Here is a 24,086-nt window from a genome sequence, read left to right as displayed (position 1 = left end):
AGTGATTCTTGGTGACGGCCTAGATTAGATCCTGTGGCTTTCTTGGCAAGATTTTCAGATGTGGTTTCTTGACAACGCCACCTTTCTAGGGCTGACTTATGGAGGAATACTCAGCTGGTTTCGTGCCGAAGGTGGAACTAGAACTCACTCTCCTGGTTTCTAACCTGCTGCCTTAACTATTACCCTAAACTGGTTCTCTCTCACTAGATTAAAGGCTACTTTTTAGCTTGTTTACCTAATCATTTGACTAAGACAGGAAATAGAGGGGAAAAGGAAAAACCAAACAAATAATTTGATGAGAAATTTCTAGAAAATCTGGAATGAGGAAAGCAAGTTTGGAGAGGCTGAAGCAGCTATTTGTGGCATTTTCTGAATAAAAGACATCAAAGGCAAATTGGGTGGTAGGGCTGTGTAAAACAGAAAAGGTTGAAACCATAACGGTAATAAATGATAAAGTTGGAATTCCGACAAAACTAGAAGGATGGAGGGCAATTCCCATTAGTAGTTGCTATGGTTCAGTCCATAAATCAGTATGTTAGACCTCAATATCTGATGCGACAACTCCTCCCAAATGATCCTACCCTAGCTGCTCTTTAACATCTAATGCAATATCGTCCTTAGAAAGTAACAGGTTCTTTCCTAGTGGCCTTCTTGCTCTAGAATGTTTCTCAAAGATTGCCTGGCACATAATGGAACAATGTACTATGCAGATAGTTTTGTTAACAATGACAATTGGAACTGGAATTGCCATTGCTACGTATCAAGGACATAAAGGGCAACATCAGATGAGTGCATAGCAATGGCAATTCCTTTTCTGTTGTGGGCCCCACCCTCAGGAAGTCTGTTGGAGGCCAGGTCTACACATACGCGTGCGCACACACACACACACACACACACATCCTGAAAACTTGGTTTTGCCACTTGGCCTGGGTCACCGAAAGGGGAGACATCTGACTTGATAGAGAAGATTCCCACCTCCAGGCTGTCTTGGTTTTTAACTTTTTTATTTAATTCTTCTAATTTTAATTGTCATGTAGTACTTTTTTTATTTTTTTATCATATCGTAAACCACTCAGAGTTGCTGTATGTAAGTGAAATGGGGACTGTAAAGATGTAATAAGCAAATAAATTATGATGGTTTTATTGCTGTCATTAGGAAAGGACCATGCGGGATGCTAAGCAAAGACCTCACGTGGTCACCTCTGACTTACTGCTGGCTTCTTCACTGACTTGGCTTACGTTGATTTACGACAGTTCATCTAGAGACTGTTCAAAGTTACAACAGCACTGAAAAAAGTGACTTACGATCATGTTTCACATGACCATTTTAGCATCCCATGACAACTGACTCCTATTTATGATGGCTGCAATGTCCTATGGTCATGTGCTCTCCTTTTGCGACCTCCCGACAAGCAAAATCAATGAGGAAGCTAGATTCACTTAACAACCATGTTACTAACTTAACACCTGCAGAGGTTCTCTTAACAACAGAGGCAAGAAAAGTCGTAAAATGGAGCAAGTCTCACTTAGCAACCGAAATTTTGGACTCAAATGAACTAAATGTATTGCATTCCTTCAGGCGTATTAGCTCCTGATGGCGTTTTTAGTTTGATGTTTAAAACATCAACTTTGGCAAGAAGATTGACATATAAAATGAGCATTTTTCTTTTATTGAGATTTTACTATGTTTTATTGAAAAGGTGGTATAGTGCCTTCCTAGGTAGAGTCCAGGTCAGCCTCTTTCTCTCATATTCGTTAGTAATAGGAGTTGCAATCTGACCTACCGTATTTTTCGGAGTATAAGATGCACCAAGATTTTGAAGAGGCAAATAAAAAAGTTTTTGCACACTGCAGACCTCCCAAAAATGGCCCATTTTTTGTGAAAACGGGCCTGTTTTTGGTCAAAAAGGGGGCATGCATAGCCTTTAGGAGGCTTCCAGAGTGCTGCTGAGGGATGGGCAAAAATGAGCAAAAAACAGTCAATTTTTCGCTCATTTTTGCCCTCCCAGGAGCAGTCTGGAAGCCTCCTAAAGGTTATGCACGGCCATTTTTGCAAAGAGGGTTAGGATTTCGGGAGGCCAAAAATGCTGCATTCAATGTATAAGATGCACCCAGATTTTCACCCTCTTTTTTGGGGTAAAAAGGTGTGTCTTATACTCCGAAAAATATGGTATTTCAAGGTTTGAGAAGAGCTGATCCAGATTAATATTCATAGATCATGGCAGAATAGATTATTTCTGATTCTCTGAACAACTCTTTAACTCCCAAGTTGGAAAGTTGGGAAACTCTGCTTTGATCTAGAAATAACAGAATATGCATGAATATATGTACGCATTCAAATTACATGTATTGTTTTCTCTGATTTCAAAACTACCAGCAATTCTTGTCAGTAACTATCATAAAAAAAAGCATAGCACAAGCTGACAATGACAATGGTTCTTCTGAATGTACTATCTCACCTCCAGTGGTGGGTTGCAGACAGTACGCTCCGGTACGGGCGTACCAGTGCCAGCCCGGAGCACCGTATACTGTTCTGGTACGGTGCTCCGGAGGGCCCGCCCGCCCAAGCTCCTTACCGCAGTTTAAAGGCTTCTGCGCAGGCCATGGCACATACAGCGCCTGCGTGACACTCCGCGGAGCAGCTGGAGCATCGTGGAGGCACTTGAACGCATGCATGCGTTGCGCATATCCATGAGGATCCCCCCGGATTTGCAACCCACCACTGCTCACCTCAACATTTTAGAAAGGAACTATTTAATAAAATGACAAACCTTTGTTCTCAGACACAGCAGAGGTAATGTATACTTTCAGAGGAACAATAGTAATAATAGATTTTGGAGAAGGAGAAGGATTGTGTAAAGATTTAATGTGTGGACAGGCCAGGTTTGTATAAGGTACAAGACTCTGTTTATTGCCAAGACAATCTGAGGCATAATGGACATCTGTTAGCAAAAGCATCATGTGGCTGCATTTGCTTTTTTCCTAATTTCCATCATTTCCTTAGCTTTTTCTTTCGTTTCTTGCTCCCTTTTAATCAGCATCGTTTGTTCTTTCTCCCACTCCTCAAGTTTCTCTTTGTATTTTGTAATGTCTTCCTCTTCAGATGCTGGTAGTTTCTCTTCAACAAGTTGAGTTGTCAGGGTTAGCAGCTTCCTAGATTCCACCTTGCCAAGGGAGTGGAGTTTAGAATGCAGCTCCTGTCATGGTAGGCATAAGAGGGAGAAAGAAAAAGAAACAGTGAATCTGGGCCATATAATCTTTCCTTCCTTTGGAAATGGAATTTCACATTTTGTAAGTAGGCCTACTACAGCTGATTCATATTTATTCTTGGGAAATCGCCCTGGCCACAATAAATGAGCATTCAGCCTTTCCCAAAAGGAAAAAAGGAACCAATTGGTTTATATTTCAGATATTGGATAGGCTTTTTAGCATTATGTGTATTGTTGTTGTTTGTGTTTGTTTAATCTTTGGTTTTTTTTTTGCTGTAATCTACCCTCCCAGATTCACATTGTTTGAATTGGACAGCCCTATAAATTCAATACATAAATAAACATATACAATGACATATAGCTTTTTTTTTAAAAAAAAAACCAAAATATATTATTTAGTAATACAAAGCAGAGACCAAATTTATTAGTTTTTAGTTTGGCTAAGTACTGGAGTAGGCTGAGCTTCTAAAAGCATTAATAAAGCTTAAAAAAAAGCTCATTGCCCTAAAATTGACAAATGGCTTCCAGGCCATGCCAATGTTTTAGATTCTCTGGTCCCACCCTTAAGGCCCCCTGCTGAGGCAAAGACTTATGCCAAGTTACTTCAGCCAACCTTACAGCTAACAGATGGGAATAATTAAAGTATTAATTCTATAATGAAGAGATCCCGGCTTCTCTATGCTATTGTGCTGTAGATTCCTATATATGGCCTTTTTTTCTAAAGGTGTTTTTGAAGTTATGCTCAGCTCTGTGTAAGCAGCTGTTGAAATTGCTTTCATCCTGCCTCTGGGGTATAGAAGAGTGGGCTGAAAGGAGGGATCTTGGCCAGACAGGACATTCCATCATCAAATAGATGGTGCAGTATTTCTTGCAACACACTGCCCTGATGAATCATTAAAAAAAAAAATCCACTTAAGTGCTTTAAGATACAGGGTCATTTGTAATTAGGGATATTTTTATAGGACAGCTTGATGTTCAGAAGGCAACTTAATTGCCTTAAAAGAGAAACACCCCAGAGAACGAGAAGAAAACTATATCAGAAAATTTCAACGCCAGCAATTTTAAAATTTCATGTGTATTTTTCCCCCAATAAAGAAACTTACAGTAAGGGAATTAATATAATTCATTAACCTAAGGATTAGCCGGCATCGGCTTTTAATAAGAATGATATTTAATAATGTTGATAGATTTTTAGGGGTGATACTGAAATATAATTTTATCTGATGTTACTTATCTATATATTAAATCATTGTATTTTATGCCAATTTCATTTTAAATTGTTTTGATAGAATTTTATTAATAATTTCACTTGGTATGCGATAATCAATAAATTAAACTAATAACTAACTAAATTAATATGGTCAAATAAGACGCACAGTAAACCAGTCTTCTAAATTTCTTAGACTGCAACCTACTAAATAAAGGACTCTTAATTCTTTATCGAAATGTATTATTAATCATTTTCTATCATTCACTTAATGTATGAACTTTTAATTCTGCCAGGAGTTGAAGAGAATAGTTGAATCACCAAAATATAACTGGTACTAACTCTCATTGATTCAGACGGACTGGAGGCTGGTAGTTTTATAGTTTCTCTTTTGGAAGATGAGGATGACATTTGATCTCCTCTCAGCTTCTGAAATTTTACTCCTAGAGTTCTCAAATATTAGTAAAATGACTTTGAAATGGCCTTTGCTTAGTATCTTCCGTAATCTATCTGGCCCTGGTTTAATTTAGTTTATTTCTCTTTTGCCTATCTTATACTGCAGTTTCCCCATATTTCTCGTGGCATAATGCTGACCACTTAAGGCTCCATTCCCCTTCTAATGGAAGACGGTCACAAAAACAGGAGTCCAGTAGTTCTGCATACCCAAGAACACTCGTTATTTTTATATCTCCTGCAAGCTTTAGCTCAGGGGTGTCCAAACTTGGGAACTTTAAGACTTGTGGACTTCAACTCCCAGAATTCCCCAGCCAGCCATGCTGGCTGGGGAATTCTGGGAGTTGAAGTCCACAAGTCTTAAAGTTCCCACGTTTGGACACCCCTGCTTTAGCTCATTCTGAAATTTGGCTATTCTAACAGAGTTCCTACAATTTTAGGAGACCATCTTGCAATCTTCTTCAGGTACATCCCTCTCCTTCCATCCCCTTTTTTCCTTTAATGTTTTAGAGAACTCTGCATGTATTCATGTTGGCCTCTTTAGATCATTCCTGTTTTTCTTTCTTGTGGGGACTGTTTGAGTCTGCACTTGTAATATACCATTTGTAGAATGTCCCAGTTGTTTTTTCCACCAAGGGAGCTCTCAGTAAGGGAGGGCAAGAATAACCTCTAACTCTTGGCAAACTTAGATTCCCATCAGATTATCAAAATAACGGAAAACTAACCATCATCGTTACTGCATACATCTTTGAAGAGTGGTTACCAGATGCAGAAAGGCATCATTTATTGCCCTGGTGGCCTATACAAAACTCCCAAAGTGGCATCATTATCTCTCTCTCTCTCATCATTATTCCCAGATCCTATCAACATGCTCTGCTGAATTTCTGTTCAAGTACGTTTTTCTTTCATGTACCGTGTAGCATCCCTCCATCTTTCCTCTTGGGCCTATTCCTTTTGAATAAACTACAGACTGCCATGGCTATGTGCCAATCATGGCTATCATCCCAATGTTTCAGTCATGCCCATCACTTCCTATTTGTCTTTGTTTTCCTGAATTGGGATCTCTAGTTCTCCCCATTTCTTTCACAATCGCCATGTATTAGTGCAGAAATAGCAGCATTCTGATCTACTGACACTTGGTATTGTGTAAAACTCATCCTAGTCTCCTCTTCTCCTTTATGTTCTGCTTTCTTTGTCCTAATCTTTGGATGCATATTAGGACTTGGGACTTCTGCCACCCTTACTCTTTTGGTTTAATTTAATGCCCTAATGCCATGGTGGTGAATCTATGGCACACATGCTGGAAGCGGCATGCAAGGCCATCCTGCATGGGACGCACGGCCTTGCTGGCTCCTCTTCTGTGTTCCTGTACACACACGTGAGCCAGTCAGCTGGACTTTGCGCGCGCGGAAGCAGATATTTTAGGTCACTGATAAAACATTCAGTATTTTATAATCCTTTCTCAATCCTGGTGATTTCTGATTATTTAGACCTCAATTGAGCCCTTAATAAAGGGGTGTCAAACTCAAGGCACATGGGCCAGATCCGGCCTGTGGGGTGCTTATATCTGGCCCACAGGGCTGCCCTAGAAACAATGAAGAACCAGCCCGTGATGCCTCTCCCAGCGAAAATGGAGATTGGGAGGACTGTGCGTGGCTCTCCCAGGCTCCATTTTTGGCTGCAACAACCTCCTGCAGCCCTCTGTCCGCAAAAAACAGAGCTCAGGGAGGTTGTGCGTGGCTTGCCTGGGCTCCATTTTAAGTGGCAGAAGGCAGTATGAGGCTGTCATGGCTGAAAACGGAGCCTCGATAAGTGATGCTGAGCTGGCCAGGCCCCCTCCAGGCACGCCGCCCCGGCACCCCAAGGTCAAACACAACCGTGAGGCAGCCCTAAATCAAATTGAGTTGGACACCTCTGCCTTAAAAGATATACAGTATAGAATACAGTATATGTAGCCTTTCTTAGGAGATGACAGTATACATAGGAGAAACCATACAGAATCTACTGTATGAAGAAATTAGATTTAGATAACATGTTTAAGTCCTTTAGCAAACAGACCTTCAACTTTGGTCTTTATCTAACAGGTGTAGTCCAACATTCTAACCATTAAGTCAGGGGTGTCCAAACTTGGGAACTTTTAAGACTTGTGGACTTCAACTCCCAGAATTCCCCAGCCAGCATGGCTGGCTGGGGAATTCTGGGAGTTGAAGTCCACAAGTCTTAAAGTTCCCAAGTTTGGACACCCCTGCATTAAGCTATATCAGCTCTATATAATCACTTACATAAGGACGTCATTCAATAACTAGTAAAAGGAAGGAAGCTAATAAATCTAAAGCATTCTGAGATGATGAGGATCTAAAAAGAATAAATATGATGCAAAGGGCATGAGGTTAGGAGTGACATTGCATTTTAATTATTAGGAGTTTCACTTATTAAGGCAGGTCTATGAAAAGCAAGAACAGATTCTCAGCAACCAGGTAATAGGAAAATGAATTGAACATGAGTTTCCTGTCTGAAACAGTAAGAATGTGGCTCAGCACCAATACCAAAGAACCTGGTGCCATTACTAGTGGGGTAGCCATGAAGTCTCATTTCTTCAGGAGGGGAAAAAAACCCAGAAGTGGAAGGAAACTGCATACCTTAAAACGCTTTAGGTATTCAGGCAGACGAAGCGCCTCGTTTTCTTCTGGCGGTATCTGCTTTGGTGCGTCTTCTGAATCCTTGGGGTCTTCTGGAGAAACCTCAGGCTCAGGTGCTGGGTGCAAAATGTCTGCCAGAACATCAACCTTTGCAGCAAAAGAGCAAAAATTCCGTGGATGGCTTAAAATAACATTAAAAAGTGTTACGTGTGTGGATTTCTTTTCACGGTTTGTGCCTCTTCCTTAACATTTTGAGAACATAACATTAAAATTAAAAGCCAAATGAAAGTTAGGAATTAAATCTGAACAACAGAATGGATTGAAAATAGGATGTAATACCTAAATTTTTGGTTTTGGTGTTTTCCAAAACAAGTGGTTTTAACTGCAGAACAGGGCTTAACATTATGGAAAGCACATAAACTGAAAATATAAAACGGCGATATATAACAAACTATTTAACAGCCAAAATAGTTTTAAAAGAATGGAAATTTTATGAATGTTAGCTTTTTTCCATGTTTGTGTGATGGTTGAAGACTGCTATTTGATGAAGCAGACCAGGCCATTCTGAAATTATTATTGATTTTATTATTGACTCCAAATAAGTCACAGATGCTCTTTGCTGATAATTGGTTCGAATCTTTGTAACAATTGCAAGAAAAGATTACAATGGTTTATGTTATATAATTTCTATCTGAATTCCTGTTTTGGAAACAAAAGGCTTCGATATCATGTTGCCTATGATTTTCAACAGAATCGTGTACCTGTGCCTTTTCTTTGATAACAGGTAAACGAAAAGCCTGTCTGGATGGGAATTTGAACGGCTCTGCATTATGAGTTTTTGAATGTGTTTTCCAAAAGTTGATACCCCTCAGCACTGCGGGAAGAGTTACTAGACTCAAGGAATAGGAAAGATCAATTGCATTATCAATAACTGTCAGAAGCAGAAGCAGCAATGAGGTAAGGATGAAGAAAGAATTTGTCTGGGTTTTCTGGACTTTTTTTTTCTTTTTCTAAAGGATAAATTTATTTGTTTATTTATCAATCAATCTTCTGTACCACCCATCATTCTGAGATGATTCTGACGATTTGCAAATAATAAATAAATAAAATCATATAAAAGCCATAGTTTAAAATAATGAATAAACACAATTAAAACAGAGTTTAAAAGAACAATTGAAAAGCTGAAAAAGCAGAGGGAGCACTTTCACCCACCACCACCCCGCCCAAGGTTGTATGACACTCTTAGTCCCAGTTGATACGTTAGTATTCATTGAAGAAATACTTCAATGCATATTCAACCTATATAAAACAGTGCCGAGAATAGTAGCGACCCGGCTGCTGAGTCCCCAAATAGATCAGGCCACATTTGGTGAAAGGCGTTTTCACTTACTGCTTCCTGGCAAAGCTTCACATCTTCAGGAAGCAAGGCCACATCCTCCATTACTTTCAAGGCTCTGTTCAGATAGCCCGGGGTCCACATGAGCGGCATTAGGTGGTAAACAGCTCGCAATCCTTTCTGTAGCTCCACTTTACCTGTGATTTAATAGCTGTTTACTCTGTTGCTTAAACCAGAAAACACAGCTAGAGCGTGGGATCAAAGAGATGTGGTGATGAATATGATACTAGAAAGTATGTCAGCAGTTTCTTTAAAAATGAATATGGAGTCCTAGTGGGTTGGCAGAAAATTTAACTGAAATTGCAGCATATGGAAAGGAATAGTTTAACACCTTCTTCTATGTAGGTCATAATAACAACAACAAAATATCCTCCTCTATTATTGCAGTTAGATTCAAAGCAGAAAGCAGGTACTGTATATTAGCCATCCCCAACCTTTCAGACCGCCGGCGGTGGCAGTGATGGTGGCAGCAGTGGTGGGGAGGAGTGGGAGGGTATGCTTTTGCAAGCAACCTAGATCCCGGGCATGCACAAATGAAGCTTTGTGCGCTCACACGCCATTTGCACACCCCGGTTCCCAATGGGCTATGTACTGGTACCAATCTGCAGCTCAGGGGTTGGGGACCCCTGCTGTACAAAATTCCCAGAGTGATGGTTAAGAAATCCATTCAGAATGCTTTTGAGTGTCTCTCTTTGCTTTTATCGTTCTCTACAATTCACCAAAAGGGCCTTTAAACAATGTTGAAACAACATCTGCATCGTTCTTCTCGGAAAAGACTGTCTGGTTTCAATAAGCATTTCTTGGCCTGGTTGAGATTAAGTTCTATATTCTTATTTATTTATTTGACTGATTGATACAGTTCCCATCTCAACTGGTGACTTTGGGTGGTAAACAGATTTAAAATAAAAAGTAAAAACAATTACAAACATTGGAAAAATTAAAATATACAGTAATATTATAAATCAGGCATAGACTTAGACTATTGTCACTTTGAATGTACACTAATCGGCATCCATTAAAGTGAAATTTCATTGCATATAGCTCTCATAGGGTCTCCACCTCTAATTACCAATATAACTAAGAAAGGAGTCCCTGCATGCCAGTGAATGTTGCTTGACAGTGAAATGGGCAGCATATACATTTCATAAATAAATGATCACCTTTTATTCTGTATACAAATATATTCCATTAGATCTGGCATAATTGCAAAATGCATATGACACAACAGAAAATAGCTTCTGACCTTCAGAACGTTCAGGTGAATCTTTTGTCTACAGAAGTAAAGCGATTTGCTAAAGCCAATTCCTTTTCGAACTGTTCAGGGATGTATTTTAAAGATTTGAATAATGCTAATCAAAGGCGGATTTTTAAAAGGATAGCTGAAGTGGGATAAAAATGTGATGCTAATTGGTTTACGATTTTGATCTCTACTGCCACTTTTTAAACTGCACCATAAGGTAAAATCAGGATCAGGATCTAATCCTGATGTGTCATCTTCGCTCTCATCACAGCTGAGAGACCAATGCATGCAAAAGGGTATCCATCTAACACTTTTCAATAAAGCCTCTCTCTCTCACCTTAAAGGTAGTATGCCAATTAACAGCTATTCATAGGGAATTTTAAGGGACACAATAAAGCCACTGTAAAATATAAAAGACACTGAAATAGAGGGAATTCAGACATTGTATGCTGAATTTCAATCAAAAGATAAATGCCAGAATGAATTGAAGGGATTAGAGACTACCCTAGAGGGAACATTCCCTCTTCTTTATATGTTAATTTATGGTTTCTAATACAAACTAAATAATAATTGATTTTAGAGAAATAACTTCCCACACGTACAAGTAGAATTTTTAAGGAAACTGGGCTACAAGGAAGACATTTCAAATATATCTTTCTCTGAAAGAATATATCTTTCTCTGAAAGAATATATCTTTCTCTGAAAGAATATATTCTTTCGCATCCTGCCCCATACATCCCTGCGGCCGATTCGCTCTCACAGGGAGGGACTCCTCCGGGTGCCGTCCACTAGGCAGTGCCAGCGGGCGACGCCCAGGAGTAGGGCCTTCTCTGTGATGGGCCCGACCCTCTGGAATGACCTCCCCCCCGATATTAGAATAACGACCGATCTCCGCTCCTTCCGTAAGAAACTTAAGACCCACCTGTTCAACTTAGCTGGCCTGGCCTAACTGTAGTTTTTGTGTCCCTCTAGCCGTATTTTAAATTTTTAGGGGTAGATTTTTTAGGTTGTTTTAATTTTTAACTATACTGTACAGCCTATCACTTAATCTGTTTTATGGGTATTTAAAAATATTTAAGTTTTGTATATTGTTTTATTTGTGGTCTGTACACCGTCCCGAGTCCCTTTGGGGAGAGGGGGCGGTCTATAAATTTAATAAAATTAAATTAAATTAAATCTGAGCAGTCTGGCCCCAGTTCAAGGTGGGTCCAGGCCTTATTCAGCTTTAAAGCAATACCTAGTAATGTTCTTAGTAAGTGAACTTGAGGGTTCAGCAAAGGAATCTATAATGCTACATAGAAAATCTTTAATCTTGGGGCTCTAGTTAGAAAATAGCAACAGACTTCCTCGTATATAACTAAAGAATAATGCTTACTTGTTACCATTTATCCCCTTTTTCAGATGAACGTTTTTGTGGGAAGGTGGTTGAGAGGATGACAGAAAGACAGATCCTACCTTTTAGGCTTTTCAAAATGTCAGTGGGACATTGGCCAGCCAGGTGAATTTTGCATTATGTGGACTGAATGCCAATATGCTTAACTTGATTTAGTTTTAATTTTGTATTGCATCAAGGCATATTAGTATTTAATTGAAGAAATTCCATTTACTCCAAACGAACCAATAAAGCAATTCAGAAATGTTGTTTTTATTAAATATTTGTTAAAACTTACCAAGCAGGGCAAGACCATATAGCTGAGAACTAAATCCTACAGTGTTAGTCTGCTTGAGGCCCACTAACAACAGAGATGCTCCGAGATTTTTCTCTTCTTCCCACTGAAAATAGGAAATATTGCTTGTAAAATGTGAAAGCCGAACAGTGTTATACAGCCCTCCCAATTCTCTATTAAACAAAGTATCTCTCTTATCTGTAATGTGCTTCAGCAAGTGGCAGTGCTCTTGTTTAGGTCTCATTTGAGGACTTGCTGAACTCTAAGCAGGCTTGGGCCTCCTTAATATTTGGGTAGGTAGCCTTCAGGGAATATCAGGGCTGTAAACTAGACTCTGAAACAGACTCCTATGAACTTCAACTCCCAGCATTCCACAGCCAATTTGGGGAACGCCACAATTTTAAAGTTGCTAGAGTTAGACACCCCTGCTCTGAAGTTCAAAAAAGAAAACATGGATGAACTCACGTCAAAGCAGTTCTAAACTGTTGCTATGACAACATATGGCATGTCCATAATGTAATGAGGAACTAACTTCAACTTGGAAGCCTTTCTTTTCCTTCCCTTTCCTTTCTTCCCTCCCTTTCTCGCTATACATGTCCTCCGTCCCACAGAGAAAGCGGACAGCAATGCGAAAACAGCGACAGGCACAAAACAGAAACTTCCTTCACTTGTGGATGTCAATATAAGACTTCTTAAAAATATCAGATACAAACTGAGCTTCACTGAGTTTAGGAAAAAAGTATATGTTAGATCGGGTAATGGAAAGGCACACTCAGGCTAAAGGCAACAACAGCTCTTTATTAAAGTACAACAAGTAAGAACAATCCAGCAAAGATTCAGTTTGACAGCAGCCCTTTTATAGGGAGCTGTCAGACCCTTCGACCAATGAGATTAAGCCTCTATTCCCACCGGAACAGAGGACCTTGGTGGAAACCACTATAACTGAAGCTAGTATCTAACAGTATAGCCATATATTTTTCCAGTTTTTTTTTTACACAAGACTATTTTTTTAGTTCAGTTTTTTTTAAACAAGACTATGAAAACAAGGAGATGTTTGGGGAGAAGGAAGAGTAGCCAAGGGGTCAATCAAGGGCCATATACCAGTTGGAATAGCTTGGCAACTTAAATTACACCTAAAAATGTTAAGTCTCTTCAACTTGGCTTTAAATCATATTTTCAAAGTATGGACATGCGGCTTTTGAACCATATTATTCTTTAGTCATAACCACAAACATTTCATTATGCAAGTAGCTTACCGTAAGTTCTGATTTGGTTGCCAAATATTTGTACATGGTATAAAGAGAGAGAAGTTGGGTGGACACCTTAGTAAAATCTTCCTGTATCATTATCTCAGTCACTGCAGCCATAGCACCTAAAAACAATAAAAACAAGCATTAAAATGGTTGCTTAAAATATATTACAATAATTATCCCACCAATGTATTTATAGAAATGAACATATCAAACTGTTTATTTCAGATTAACATGACATAAACAAATAATTAAAAATCCCAATGACTTTACAGGGAAAGAAAGAGAATGTAAAATTAATATCATTTCAGGACTGATATATACAGTATATACTTGACTGAATTCACACATTAATACTTTTAATATCCAAATTAAATACCTATACTAATACCATTTATCAGATTTATAAATTAAGGAAAGAGAAATATTTTGGTTTTCTTTACCTAAACTATTATTGTCAGCTGATTTTGAAGTTTTTAATTTTCCTGCTGTTCAGCTTTATTCCTGGGCATATATCTTGATTTGTCTTTTACTAGAATCCAGGTGATCACATCCAAAATTCATTATAAACTGATCATGCAATCCCTCCAAGAGAAGTCCCATTTACTCATTCTTATACTGTTGCTAGTATTGGGATGAAAATTCAATTCTGTTCCCTATTCATGATATTATGGCCTTCCCACAACCTGAAAAAAAGAAAGCTGGTTTGGCAAAGGGAAGTTGAATTCCTAAAACTGCAGAATGGTAGAATATTCTATTGAAATATCTGCTGACTTTTACAATTTGATCTAATTCTTTCAGTAATATTTAAAAAGTCAATTTCATTATTATTCAAATAATAATAATTAAAATAATTAAAATTCATTAGTGTAAAATGATGGGGAGACACTTACAACATATGAAATGAACTTGCACCACTTGCACTTTTATTCTGGTTTAATTTAATATCCCTAACTTTGTTGCCCAAATTTTAATCACGTAATTGCAGGGATGCTGGTGCAAAAATCAGTTGCACGTTTTCAGAGCTGTAACTTTGAACAGTTACTAAACAAATGTTTATATTTTGAGGACCACCTGTATATCTTTTTTATGAGAAGAATTCAGTCATTGCATACAATCTTGCCACCTGCTTTACTTCTATTATCCCTTTCCTTTTTTTAAAAAAAAATCTATTCCTAAAATCATGGCAAATTAGTTATAAAGAAATAGGCTCAAAAATGCCCACGTCCAGGAAGATAGAAATGCACAATACACATTAAGGGTGAAACACTTGAAATATACATAATACCTAATGCTTAATAAATATTTGTTCCTTACTTTTGTAATTCTCATCTTTTATAAAAGAATCCAATAATAAATTGAAGGTAAAACTATCTGGGATTATTCCAAACTGGACCTGGAAAAAAAAATGAAAAGAGAACAAAGTTGTGTTAATGCCGTACTTCTAGTAATTCTGAATAGTGGCCTGAATGCATGACATGGCTGAGCAAATCGAAAGAGCTGTCTATCAGTATGCATTCCGCTTCTGTTTTTGCTTTCATAGCTGGACATGGGAACATAAGAAAGAATTTGCAGAGCAGCTTGTGCTGGAAAAAAACAGTTGTTGTACCCGCTAGCTAGCATAGGATCAGTGTTTTATAAACTTGGTAACATTAAATTTGGTACATTTCAGCTCCCAGCATTCTGGGGTTGAAGCCCCCACGTCTTTAAAGTTACCAAGTTTGAAAAATGCTACTTCAGCTGAGGCAGCATTAATTGACTTATGCTTCAGGAAATCCATGACAGCTTTCCACCTCCCTCCCATTAAGCTAATCTTTTAATCAAGAAGAGAGGCTGAACTATACATCCAGCAGACCTCATGTTATGTTTTCTTTTTATCATCAGAGATTAGGGCACATGACCATCTGGCTACGTGAATGTACCCAGCCACTTTCTACTTGTGAACTTTTACAGGGAAATTAGTACTCTTATTTTTCATTAATCACAGGCATGAGCTCTCACAGGGACACGTATTATATTCTCCAACACACCCTATATAAATGGCCTTTGCCTTCCAAGCCAAGGAGAGATGGTAGTCTGAAATTTCAGCCGTTTGTTTCCTGCTAAGCTTTGGCACACCAGGAAAGAAGAACATGTTTCTGTGTCCTTTCATCCAAGCCTTCAAAATGTTTAGCAATAAGAACCATTTCCTTTAACTGCACATTGACATTGAAGTATCTTTGTACCGCTGAAGCAGGAGACCTCAAAAATCTAACTTGAGTGCCAGACAAAAGCATAAGACAGTAAGTACTTCAAGGAATGTGGCCCTTGGAGCACAGGAAAATGGCTCAGACAGATATTTCTGCTTTTGTTCAAAACAGTTGTCAGTTAAATAGAAATCATTCCTTTAAATGCTTACTGTAGTGCAGGGCTGTCAAACTTCCAGCCAGTGGACCGGATGTGTCACATACTGGCCACGCCCATGCTATGTTTAGCGAAAGGGGGGGGAGTCCCGATACATCACATGACAGCGCCGTGAGTTTTACACCCCTGCTGTAGTGTGTGCAGTCTGATTAAATAAATCAAGCTATTTATCAAATCCCTTAACACACAAGTTAATTGCAGTCTAGGCAAAAGTGTTAATGGTATTCACTGATGGATTTCAGTGGGAGAGACCTAAGCAGGGGTTAAATTACCCTTCTTGAAATTAAGAAAGTATTTCTTTACTTGGGCCAAATCATATACGTAATATGTAAAAAAGGAAGAGGACATAAAATGAAGTGCTGTATCTATTCTGAATTTCAGCATAAATAATTAATGCCCTTTATAAAAAAAAACCAAGTAAAAATAACTCTTACTTTACATTTTAAAATAGCAAGGTAATCCTTTTATTGAGGAACTCAGATGCAGTGTGGAATGTATTAATATATTAGAGCCTCCGTGGTGCAGTGGTTAGAGTGCAGTACTGCAAGCTACTTCTGCTGACTGCCTGCAATATGGTAGTTCAAATCTCACCAGGCTCAAGGTTGACTCAGCCTTCCATCCTTCTGTGTAGGGTAAAATGAGGACCCAAATTGTTGGGGGCCATATGCTGACTCTGTAAACTGCTTAGACAGGGCACTGTAAAGCAGTATATAAGTCTAAGTGCTATTGCTATTGATACATTCATTAATAAGATGAAATCAGACATGCTCATTATTTGAATACTGTGTTTCCCTGAAAATACGACATGTCCTGATAATAAGGCCATGCCACATTTTTCTGGTGGGCAAAAATATAAGCCCCCCCTGAAAATAAGCCCCCTGGACAACCCCCCACCTCCGACCAGGCAGAGCGCTGCTCACCAAGCTAGTGATATCCTGAAGGTGCCAAGCCGTGGGAACCGGGGTGGTGGTGGCAAAGGTGATTGCATTGCTTGGCGCCTTCAGGATACCGCTAGGTTGGAGAGCAGCGCTGTGCCCAGCTGAAGAGGGGGGTTGCCGGGTGGCTGCTCTCTTGTGAGCAGGCTCCCAAACAGCCGGGCACAGCAGCCACCCGGCAAACCCCCTTTCCAGCCGGGCACAGCGCCATTCACTGACCCAGGGGTATCGCCAAGCCACGTGAGCACCTGTTCACCACTGCCCGGCCCTCACAGCTTGCCGCCTTCGAAATGCCAGTGAATGGCGCTCTGCACAGCTGGAGAGGGGGGTTATGCGAGCATCTGTTCCGCTCCTGCTTGCACGCCTCCCAATGCCCTGGCCCAGCTCCCCCCGCAGAGCCAGAGCACCTCCACTGCTGCCATGTCAGCATGGCTTTTTCGGCAGCTTCCAAATGAGTCTTTCGGCAGTGGGCGCTCTGGGCGTACGCTCTATGGTTGTGGGCTGGTTGCCGGCAGAGCCAGAAGACTCAGTTTGGAAGCTGCCGAAAAAGCCATGCTGGCATGATGGTGGTGGCGGGCGGCAGCAGAGGAGGTGCCCTGGCTCTGCAAGGAGAGCTGGGCCAGGGCATCGCGAGACTGGGAGCCGCGTGAGCAGGAGCGAAACAGCTGCTCGCGCAACTCCCCTCTCCAGCCATGCAGAGCCCCATTCACTGACCTAGAGGCATTTCGAAGGCGCCAAGCCGCAAGAGCCGGGCGGTGGCGAACAGGCGCTCATGCGGCTTGGTGATACCCCTAGGTCCGTGAATGGCTCTGTGCCCGGATGAAAAGGGGGTTTGCCGGGTGGCTGCTCGTGAGCATGGTCGCTTCATGGCTGTTGTGTTGCGCTGCTGCGACAGCACAACAGTCATTCACCCATGAGGCTGTGCCCGCCTCTTTGGGAGTCCACTCCCAAGAGAGCAGCCGCCTGGCAACCTCCAAACAATAAACCCTCCCCTCATAATAAGGCCCAAGCCATATTTTGTGTGTAAAAAGAAAATAAGACCCTCTCTTATTTTCGGGGAAACACGGTAGTTGCAATCCAAGTATTAGCAATTTTATCAGTAACAATAGTTCCTGGCATCCAGATATATAGCTTAAGTGCTACAGAATGCGTCCCCTTTTTAAACTTTTTTATGTTAAAAGATTAATATGTCATTGCAAATAAAGCCTACAGTAGCTATTTATAAATCCTTGTTAGAATATACTGAGAAATTTAAAAGCATAAAGAGAAATTGAGTAAGGAATTATAGTGTTCAGTGTTCAAATGTGAATGGAAGACTATTTGGGTATCTGTGTGTCACAGTTTTCTAATTCTACAGTTATATTTAAATAAAAAATCATTATTTTGTGTCAATTGGACATTTGCATATATATAAAGAACTAGATGGGTGCAGATCATTATTGCAGATGTGATAATCAATACGTTTTGACATGATATAAGACTCACCTAATGTGGCCCTGTGCCAGGGGTTCCCTTCTATTCAACTATTTAGGTTATTTCCTATATTAATACTGTTCTAAAATAATTATTCTCTTTTGTAGATATTCTGGATCTTTTGAACTAAGTATTAATGGTTTGGAAAGAATCAAATGGAAATCGAAGTCATATGCACTCATGGTTGTAAAAAGTTTATGATACAAGAATATCCATTCTCTCATCTATTATATAATGGTCTGATCAACTTACATTTTGCTCTGTTTGGACCAGAATTTTTCTCACCAGGAATCCCAATATGAGGACTGCAAATTTGGATTGCACATAATGATTACAAACATTTCCTTTTTTTTCCTTTTCCATTTTTTTATGCACGCTAAGAAGACTGGTATAAAAATTAATAGTAAAACATGTCAAGAATTTCCTATGTAACATTAGTTTTGATGAGTACATGAGCAAAGTATGATTTTGTAAAGACATTTGTTTTTCTCTTTCGTTGGTTTCCTTTTTTTACATGCAAAATGAAATATAATAAAATTTAAAAACCTTGTTTTGTAGAGTGTACAAAGCTTTATCCTGTGCACCAAACTTAAGGCACTTCCTAATCCAGCTGTGGATGATCCAGTCTCTTAAATAAAAGCAATTAGGGCTGTGACGAAACCTAAGTGATGACAGAAACATCTAGAATTATGGAGGTTAATGCTGAATTGCAAGGTATATTTATTGCAAGGTATAGTACATTAATTATAAATAAGTAGTATGAAAAGGAAGATGTATTGATACTTAAAGAGTACCAATTTATTATGAGATAATTAAGTCCATTTGTGATCCCTATTACCCATAACTGGTTCAGCTCAATACCGCCAATGCTTCTAATTTTTAAAGGCGTATAATTCTCAGTTAAGCATTGAAACAGCTACTTTATTCAAAATGTAAATCAACTGGATTTGAAATATTTAAATAAGATTTTGCAAATTCCTAATTTTAAAGTTTTAATTACTTGGGGCCATTTTATACTTCACAATCCAATTGCGCCAGCTGTCAACTAGCAATCACAATCAATTCTGCCCATCAAGAAAATTACAGCATTTGAAAGACATGCAGTTCAAAACATCTTTTGTCACATTCTCACTTTATATTTCAGATGAAGTGCTGTTTAAATTCTAAAATGTAAATGAACATAATAATCAGATACAATGCAATAGAAAGTCACAATTAGCCACCAGAAAAAAAAAACTGCAGGGGAAAAAAAAAACATGTAAAAGCAAGCTAGATTCAAAGCAGCTTTCTTCCTCAGGGACCCACCACCAAAACCAACTATTATTCATATTAAAACAATAACCCTCTGCAATTATTTTTTTCAGATCAATTAAATAACAAACAACCGCCATCTGAATTATTCCATTCAATTTTACTTTGTACCAGTAGCCTTCATAATTGCTTAATCCTCACTGGATAGTATTGAATAGCTGGGAATTGCTTTTAATCCCCATTGTGACAAGCAGGTGAAAAGAGTTCAGCTGTGTCAGAGGAGGCAGCAGAGCCCAGACATGGAGAGCAAATATTTCAAATGTTTAATTAGCTTGCATAAGTCAGCCTGGAGGCGATTTCTTTACAATTTTCAAGATGATGCTTTTACCACTGGCTGGCGGAAAGAATGTGTTTCTGAAATTTATGTTCTTAAATTGTTCAACTACATGGAACTTGACAGCTATCAAAATGCAAGAGACAGAGAGAGAGGATGTTCTGCAAACATCCTAATGTGATAGATGATGTTGTTATGGTTGCAGAAGGATCCGCCCTGGAATAATTAGTTCTCTGTGATGTATGATCATTAGAGGAGCTTCTGCTGGACCAGAGGTCCCCTAGGGACCCTCTTTGAGAGTAGAGAAATGCTCTTCAGTAAGCTGTTCTGGAAGTGCAAAAAAGCAGCTCTAAAAACAGCTTTTTCAACTGCACAAAGAGATGGGTAAGAAGCTAGATTGCTAAGGATTTCAATTTTAACCTGAGAAAACTAAAGTTGGGCAAAACAACCCAAAATGGAAGAAAAATAAATAGGCTACCTCAGGAGTGTCAAACTCGATTTCATTGAGGGACGCATTAGGTTATGTTTGACCTCAGGGAGTGGCTCAGGAGGGGGACAAGGCCAGCACAACATCACTCCTATCGGGGGTGCCTGTGTGGCTTGAGCGCTCTGCCAGCGGAAACGGGCTCTCAAGCTGTTTTTGACTACCACAGCTTCCTACAACCTTTTGCCAGTGAAAACAGAGCATGCAGATCTCCTGAGCTCACTGGCAGAGGGTTGCAGCCGAAAATAGAGCCCAAGAGCCCATTTTCGCTGGCAGAAGCACTGCGGGCCAGAACTAAGTACCCTGTGGGCCAGATCCGGGCCCTGGTCCTTGAGTTGGACACCCCTGGGCTACCTCATCAAATCTTATTGCATTAGCTGTTGAAAATGCACCACAAAAACCGAGCTACTGTTTCATCAATTGATTTCATTAGCTGCAGAGATGACATTTGGGGGCAGTTGCTAGAAGGGTTTCCTGTTCAAGGAAGGATCCACTGCCGGTCTCCTCTTTGCCTAGGCTCTGGTTTGCTACTTTCTCCTTCTTGTGGTTGCTGCTTCCACTGAAAAAAATTAATGATGAGAAGAGCAAGGAAACGAATTCTAAGTGCTCCAGATGTCGTCTTCTGCTTCTAAGGACTTGTGGGATGTGATCCTAGTGGAAGGCAAACTAATAAGCCATGGCAACAGCAGCAAAGGAATGAAGTGGATATGCTAAGAAAACAAGTCAATTGGAAGCATCTTGCTCAACCACTTCCTCCCGCAAAATCAAACAACATAGAATACAACTCTCTCTTTATTTTATATTGTCCATGACTGATTATATCTTGGGAAGAAGAGCAGAGCACCCAGTTAGGAATTATAACATGCAAGCAGTCTTTGCAGCTCACTCTGTATATGCTTTGAGCTGCTCTTAGCTTGGCTCTAGACTCCCCTGTCTTTTGTGTCCTTGTTTGTTTTGTGTGTGTGTTTGTACATTAAATCCGACAGTTAGCCTTGGCTTTGTTGTTATTTCCTCACTCCTTCCAATTCTCGCGGGCAGGCATGCCCCAAGGTCAGCATCTGCAGCAACCTACCTATGCTAAAGAAGAAACACAGGCAACCTTGCAGGTCTACTCTCCTCCATGCACAAATGTAATTGTCCTTGTTTTTTCGTATGTATGTGTGTCCTATGTGTATTTTATCTTTTTGACTGTACGCCGCCCCGAGTCCTTCGGGAGAGGGTTGCGGCTAATCAAATAAAATTTGATTTGATTTGATTTGAACCTGATCACTGAACCCTATCTTCATCCTCCACAGTGTTTTACAATTCTACAGTCTTCGTGGTAACATCTACAACTTATGTGTATGGTTATATTGAAAAGAATCTGGCTGCAAAAATACAGAGTCTCCTCGGGTTATGACCACAGTTGAGCCCAATATTTCTGTTGTTAAGTGAGACATGTGTTAAGTGAGTTTTGCCCTATTTTATGAGCTTTCTTGCCACAAGTGAATCACTGCAGTTAATAAGTTAGTAACCTGGTTGTTAAGTGAATCTGGCGTCCCTCACTGATTTTGCTTGTCAGGAGGTGGCAAAAAAGGAGAACATGAAATATGAACCAGTTGCCAAGCATTTAAACTTTGATCACATGACTATGGGGATGCTGCAATGCTGTAGTTGTGAAAAATGGCCATAAATCACTTTTTCAGTGTCATTGTAACTTTGAACAGTCACTAAATGAATTGTTGTAAGGACTACTTGCCCTTACTACCTGTATCATCCTGCTATCCTTCCAGCCAAAGAGAGCTGATACTTTTTAAGATAAACAGTAGTAATGGCAGCTTTTCAACAGGGGAAAAGTTTTAATTTATTGCCAAAAGTGAACCAAAAGAAAAATACCACTGTCTGAACTGATGAAATACCACAACAGTTTAAGGCTAGAGAGCTATTTTACAATGAATGCCAGTGGTTTGCAAACTTGGATTATGAAAAGGAAGACAAAAAAGTACAATTATCTTAAATGTTCTAATTCTTCTTCATGAACTCTCATGCTCTTATTACATTTCTAAAGGACATGCTTTTATCATTTCCATAATCTTAAAACTAGAAAAATATGGTAAAATATTTAGAACAAGGGTGTCAAACTGGGAGTCCGTGGGCAGGATGCATTACGCGCAAGCTACACCCATTCCAGCTCCACAAATGGAAAAAATGTTGCAAAATGTCATGTGACAGCAACGTGACATGGTGAGTTTGTAGAGTGTATTCCTAGTCATTCTCTGCCTGTATCGTAAGGTTTTCAGGGCAGATAACAGTTTAAAAATAGGAAACATCCAATTTAATAACAAAAAACAACTTGTAATGGCAGGAAACAAAATTCCAAACCATATCTTATAATTGTCTGACCCAATGACCGAAGCCTTTTAATCAGAACTGGGTAAAAATAAATTAGAATTTACTGATCAATCTCCAAGTAGCTAACTCAACCAGGATTTCTGAATTTTGGTTGCTTTAAAGCAGCTATAGAAATTTCACTTCTTTTACTTTAAATTATATTGCCACAATGGGGGGCAAAAAACCATTACCGATAGTGTGGCATTAGCCAGAAGGTCTAATATTCTTTCATCTTTGTTACTCAGAGCTAATTTGTGACTTCAAATTTCTTTAATTCTAAGTATGTCCAGCTATGAGGGTTCCACAGATTCTAGTAAAAGTCAGAATAATCCTATAAACCAGAACATGTTCTGCCATTGTTCTAAGATCAATATAACCTATGAATGACAAGGCCTAGGCATCCTTGCATCTAAATGACAGAGAGCCTTAGCCCATATCCCCCCCTTTTTTTTGCAGAAGATCAGGATGAATGAACAGAACGAATCCACAGATGCTAAAGCAGCCTGAAGCCAAACTGCAGCCCTATTTAACAGCAAGAAAGATTCTTCCATCTGAATGAGCATGCTTTCCAGAACATTTATCAGATTATTATAGCCACCATCCCTTTTTACTACTGTCAAGTGAATTTCTCAGAATTGTCCCTTATGGCTGAAGGCTATATATATTACCAGGGGGGAGAAGAGGTATGTTGTTCAGTGAATAGAGTGGTTGGATACACAGCCAAGTTGTTTCCTTCTGTTCCCAAGAAAGGAAGCTATGACATGAAAGCACTGACAACGGAATTGTTTCCGTGTGCACAATTTCTAAAGAGAATGACTGTTCCTTCCTTCTTTTCAAATTAATTTTATAATAAAAAGGCTCACTCAAAATCAAGTTATAAAGTTCCATTTTTGTCGATCTAATTGCTTGACACACTTCCACTTGAACTCTGATATGGTATTGAGAACAAAAAAAGATTCTATATTTGGTTTCATTAGAGGACTGCTTAAAAATTGCTTGAAGGAAGCATCAGTTATATACCATCAAACTGAATTATGATTTGATGAATCAGTTATCTAATTGGTACTGAGTTGCTAGTTACACAGTATGATTAAAATATGAATAACTGAATAGAGTTATGAAGCAGAAAGAATATTATGATCCCAAAAGTCACTGGAGAACACAAAGTTGTTATGCAGGGGATGGTAAATTTACACATCATAATCTCAGTTGCTGCAGGATCAGGTACAAGAAAAGAAATAGCTAATTAAATTATTGGCATGTATACAACTGCATGTATGTAAAGGTCATATGCAATGATTACAAATCTATACCTTGTATATATGTATACACATAAAACAAACCATTCACTATAGTGATTTATTTAAGGTTAAATTGTTGGACTATTCATAATTTCCCATTTTAAAAAACCCAGTTCGGCACTGAAAAAGAGAATATTTAGAGACAACTGGTTCAAGCCTTTGTTTAAGAGTCAACTGTTTCAAGACTTTTGCTGCTGTATGATTCCTTTCAACACATCAATTCTGGCCTGTAAATAATGTAAGAGGTGTGCCCTTTACTGCAGCACCACCTCTTAAGAGGTTTTCAAGTAGTGTAATGTGAATAATTTCAAAGCAAAAAGTTGAATGCCTTTGAATGTAACATTTAAATAATTATACTTCATTGTTTTTCATTATTTAATATTATTTAATATTAAATATGTTTAACTGTTTGAAATATTTATGCAACATATAATATTTATTCTGTGCATTTCTCTGGTACGATTTTTTTTTTTT

At 39.1% G+C, this 24,086-nt stretch overlaps 1 protein-coding gene across 1 annotated transcript in view; it reads right to left on the bottom strand.

Annotated features, from left to right (window-relative positions):
- Positions 1-2,849: 2,849 nt before the first annotated feature.
- Positions 2,850-24,086, bottom strand: part of MRPS27 (mitochondrial ribosomal protein S27) — a 53,390-nt gene continuing 32,153 nt past the window's right edge. The window contains exons 5-11 of the mRNA XM_081945205.1: positions 18,419-18,533; positions 14,379-14,457; positions 13,068-13,183; positions 11,815-11,917; positions 8,899-9,041; positions 7,509-7,655; positions 2,850-3,197 (exon numbers count right to left, since the gene is read on the bottom strand). Coding sequence (XP_081801331.1) covers positions 2,958-3,197; positions 7,509-7,655; positions 8,899-9,041; positions 11,815-11,917; positions 13,068-13,183; positions 14,379-14,457; positions 18,419-18,533 — 943 coding nt within the window. The 3' untranslated portion in view covers positions 2,850-2,957. The remainder of the gene's footprint in view (positions 3,198-7,508; positions 7,656-8,898; positions 9,042-11,814; positions 11,918-13,067; positions 13,184-14,378; positions 14,458-18,418; positions 18,534-24,086) is intronic.

This window comes from Natrix helvetica (assembly GCF_964273705.1).
Source record: "Natrix helvetica genome assembly, chromosome: 2".
Classification (NCBI taxonomy): domain Eukaryota; kingdom Metazoa; phylum Chordata; class Lepidosauria; order Squamata; family Natricidae; genus Natrix; species Natrix helvetica.
The sequence above is the reverse complement of the archived record's forward strand: the minus strand, read 5'-3'. Positions and strand labels throughout refer to the sequence as shown.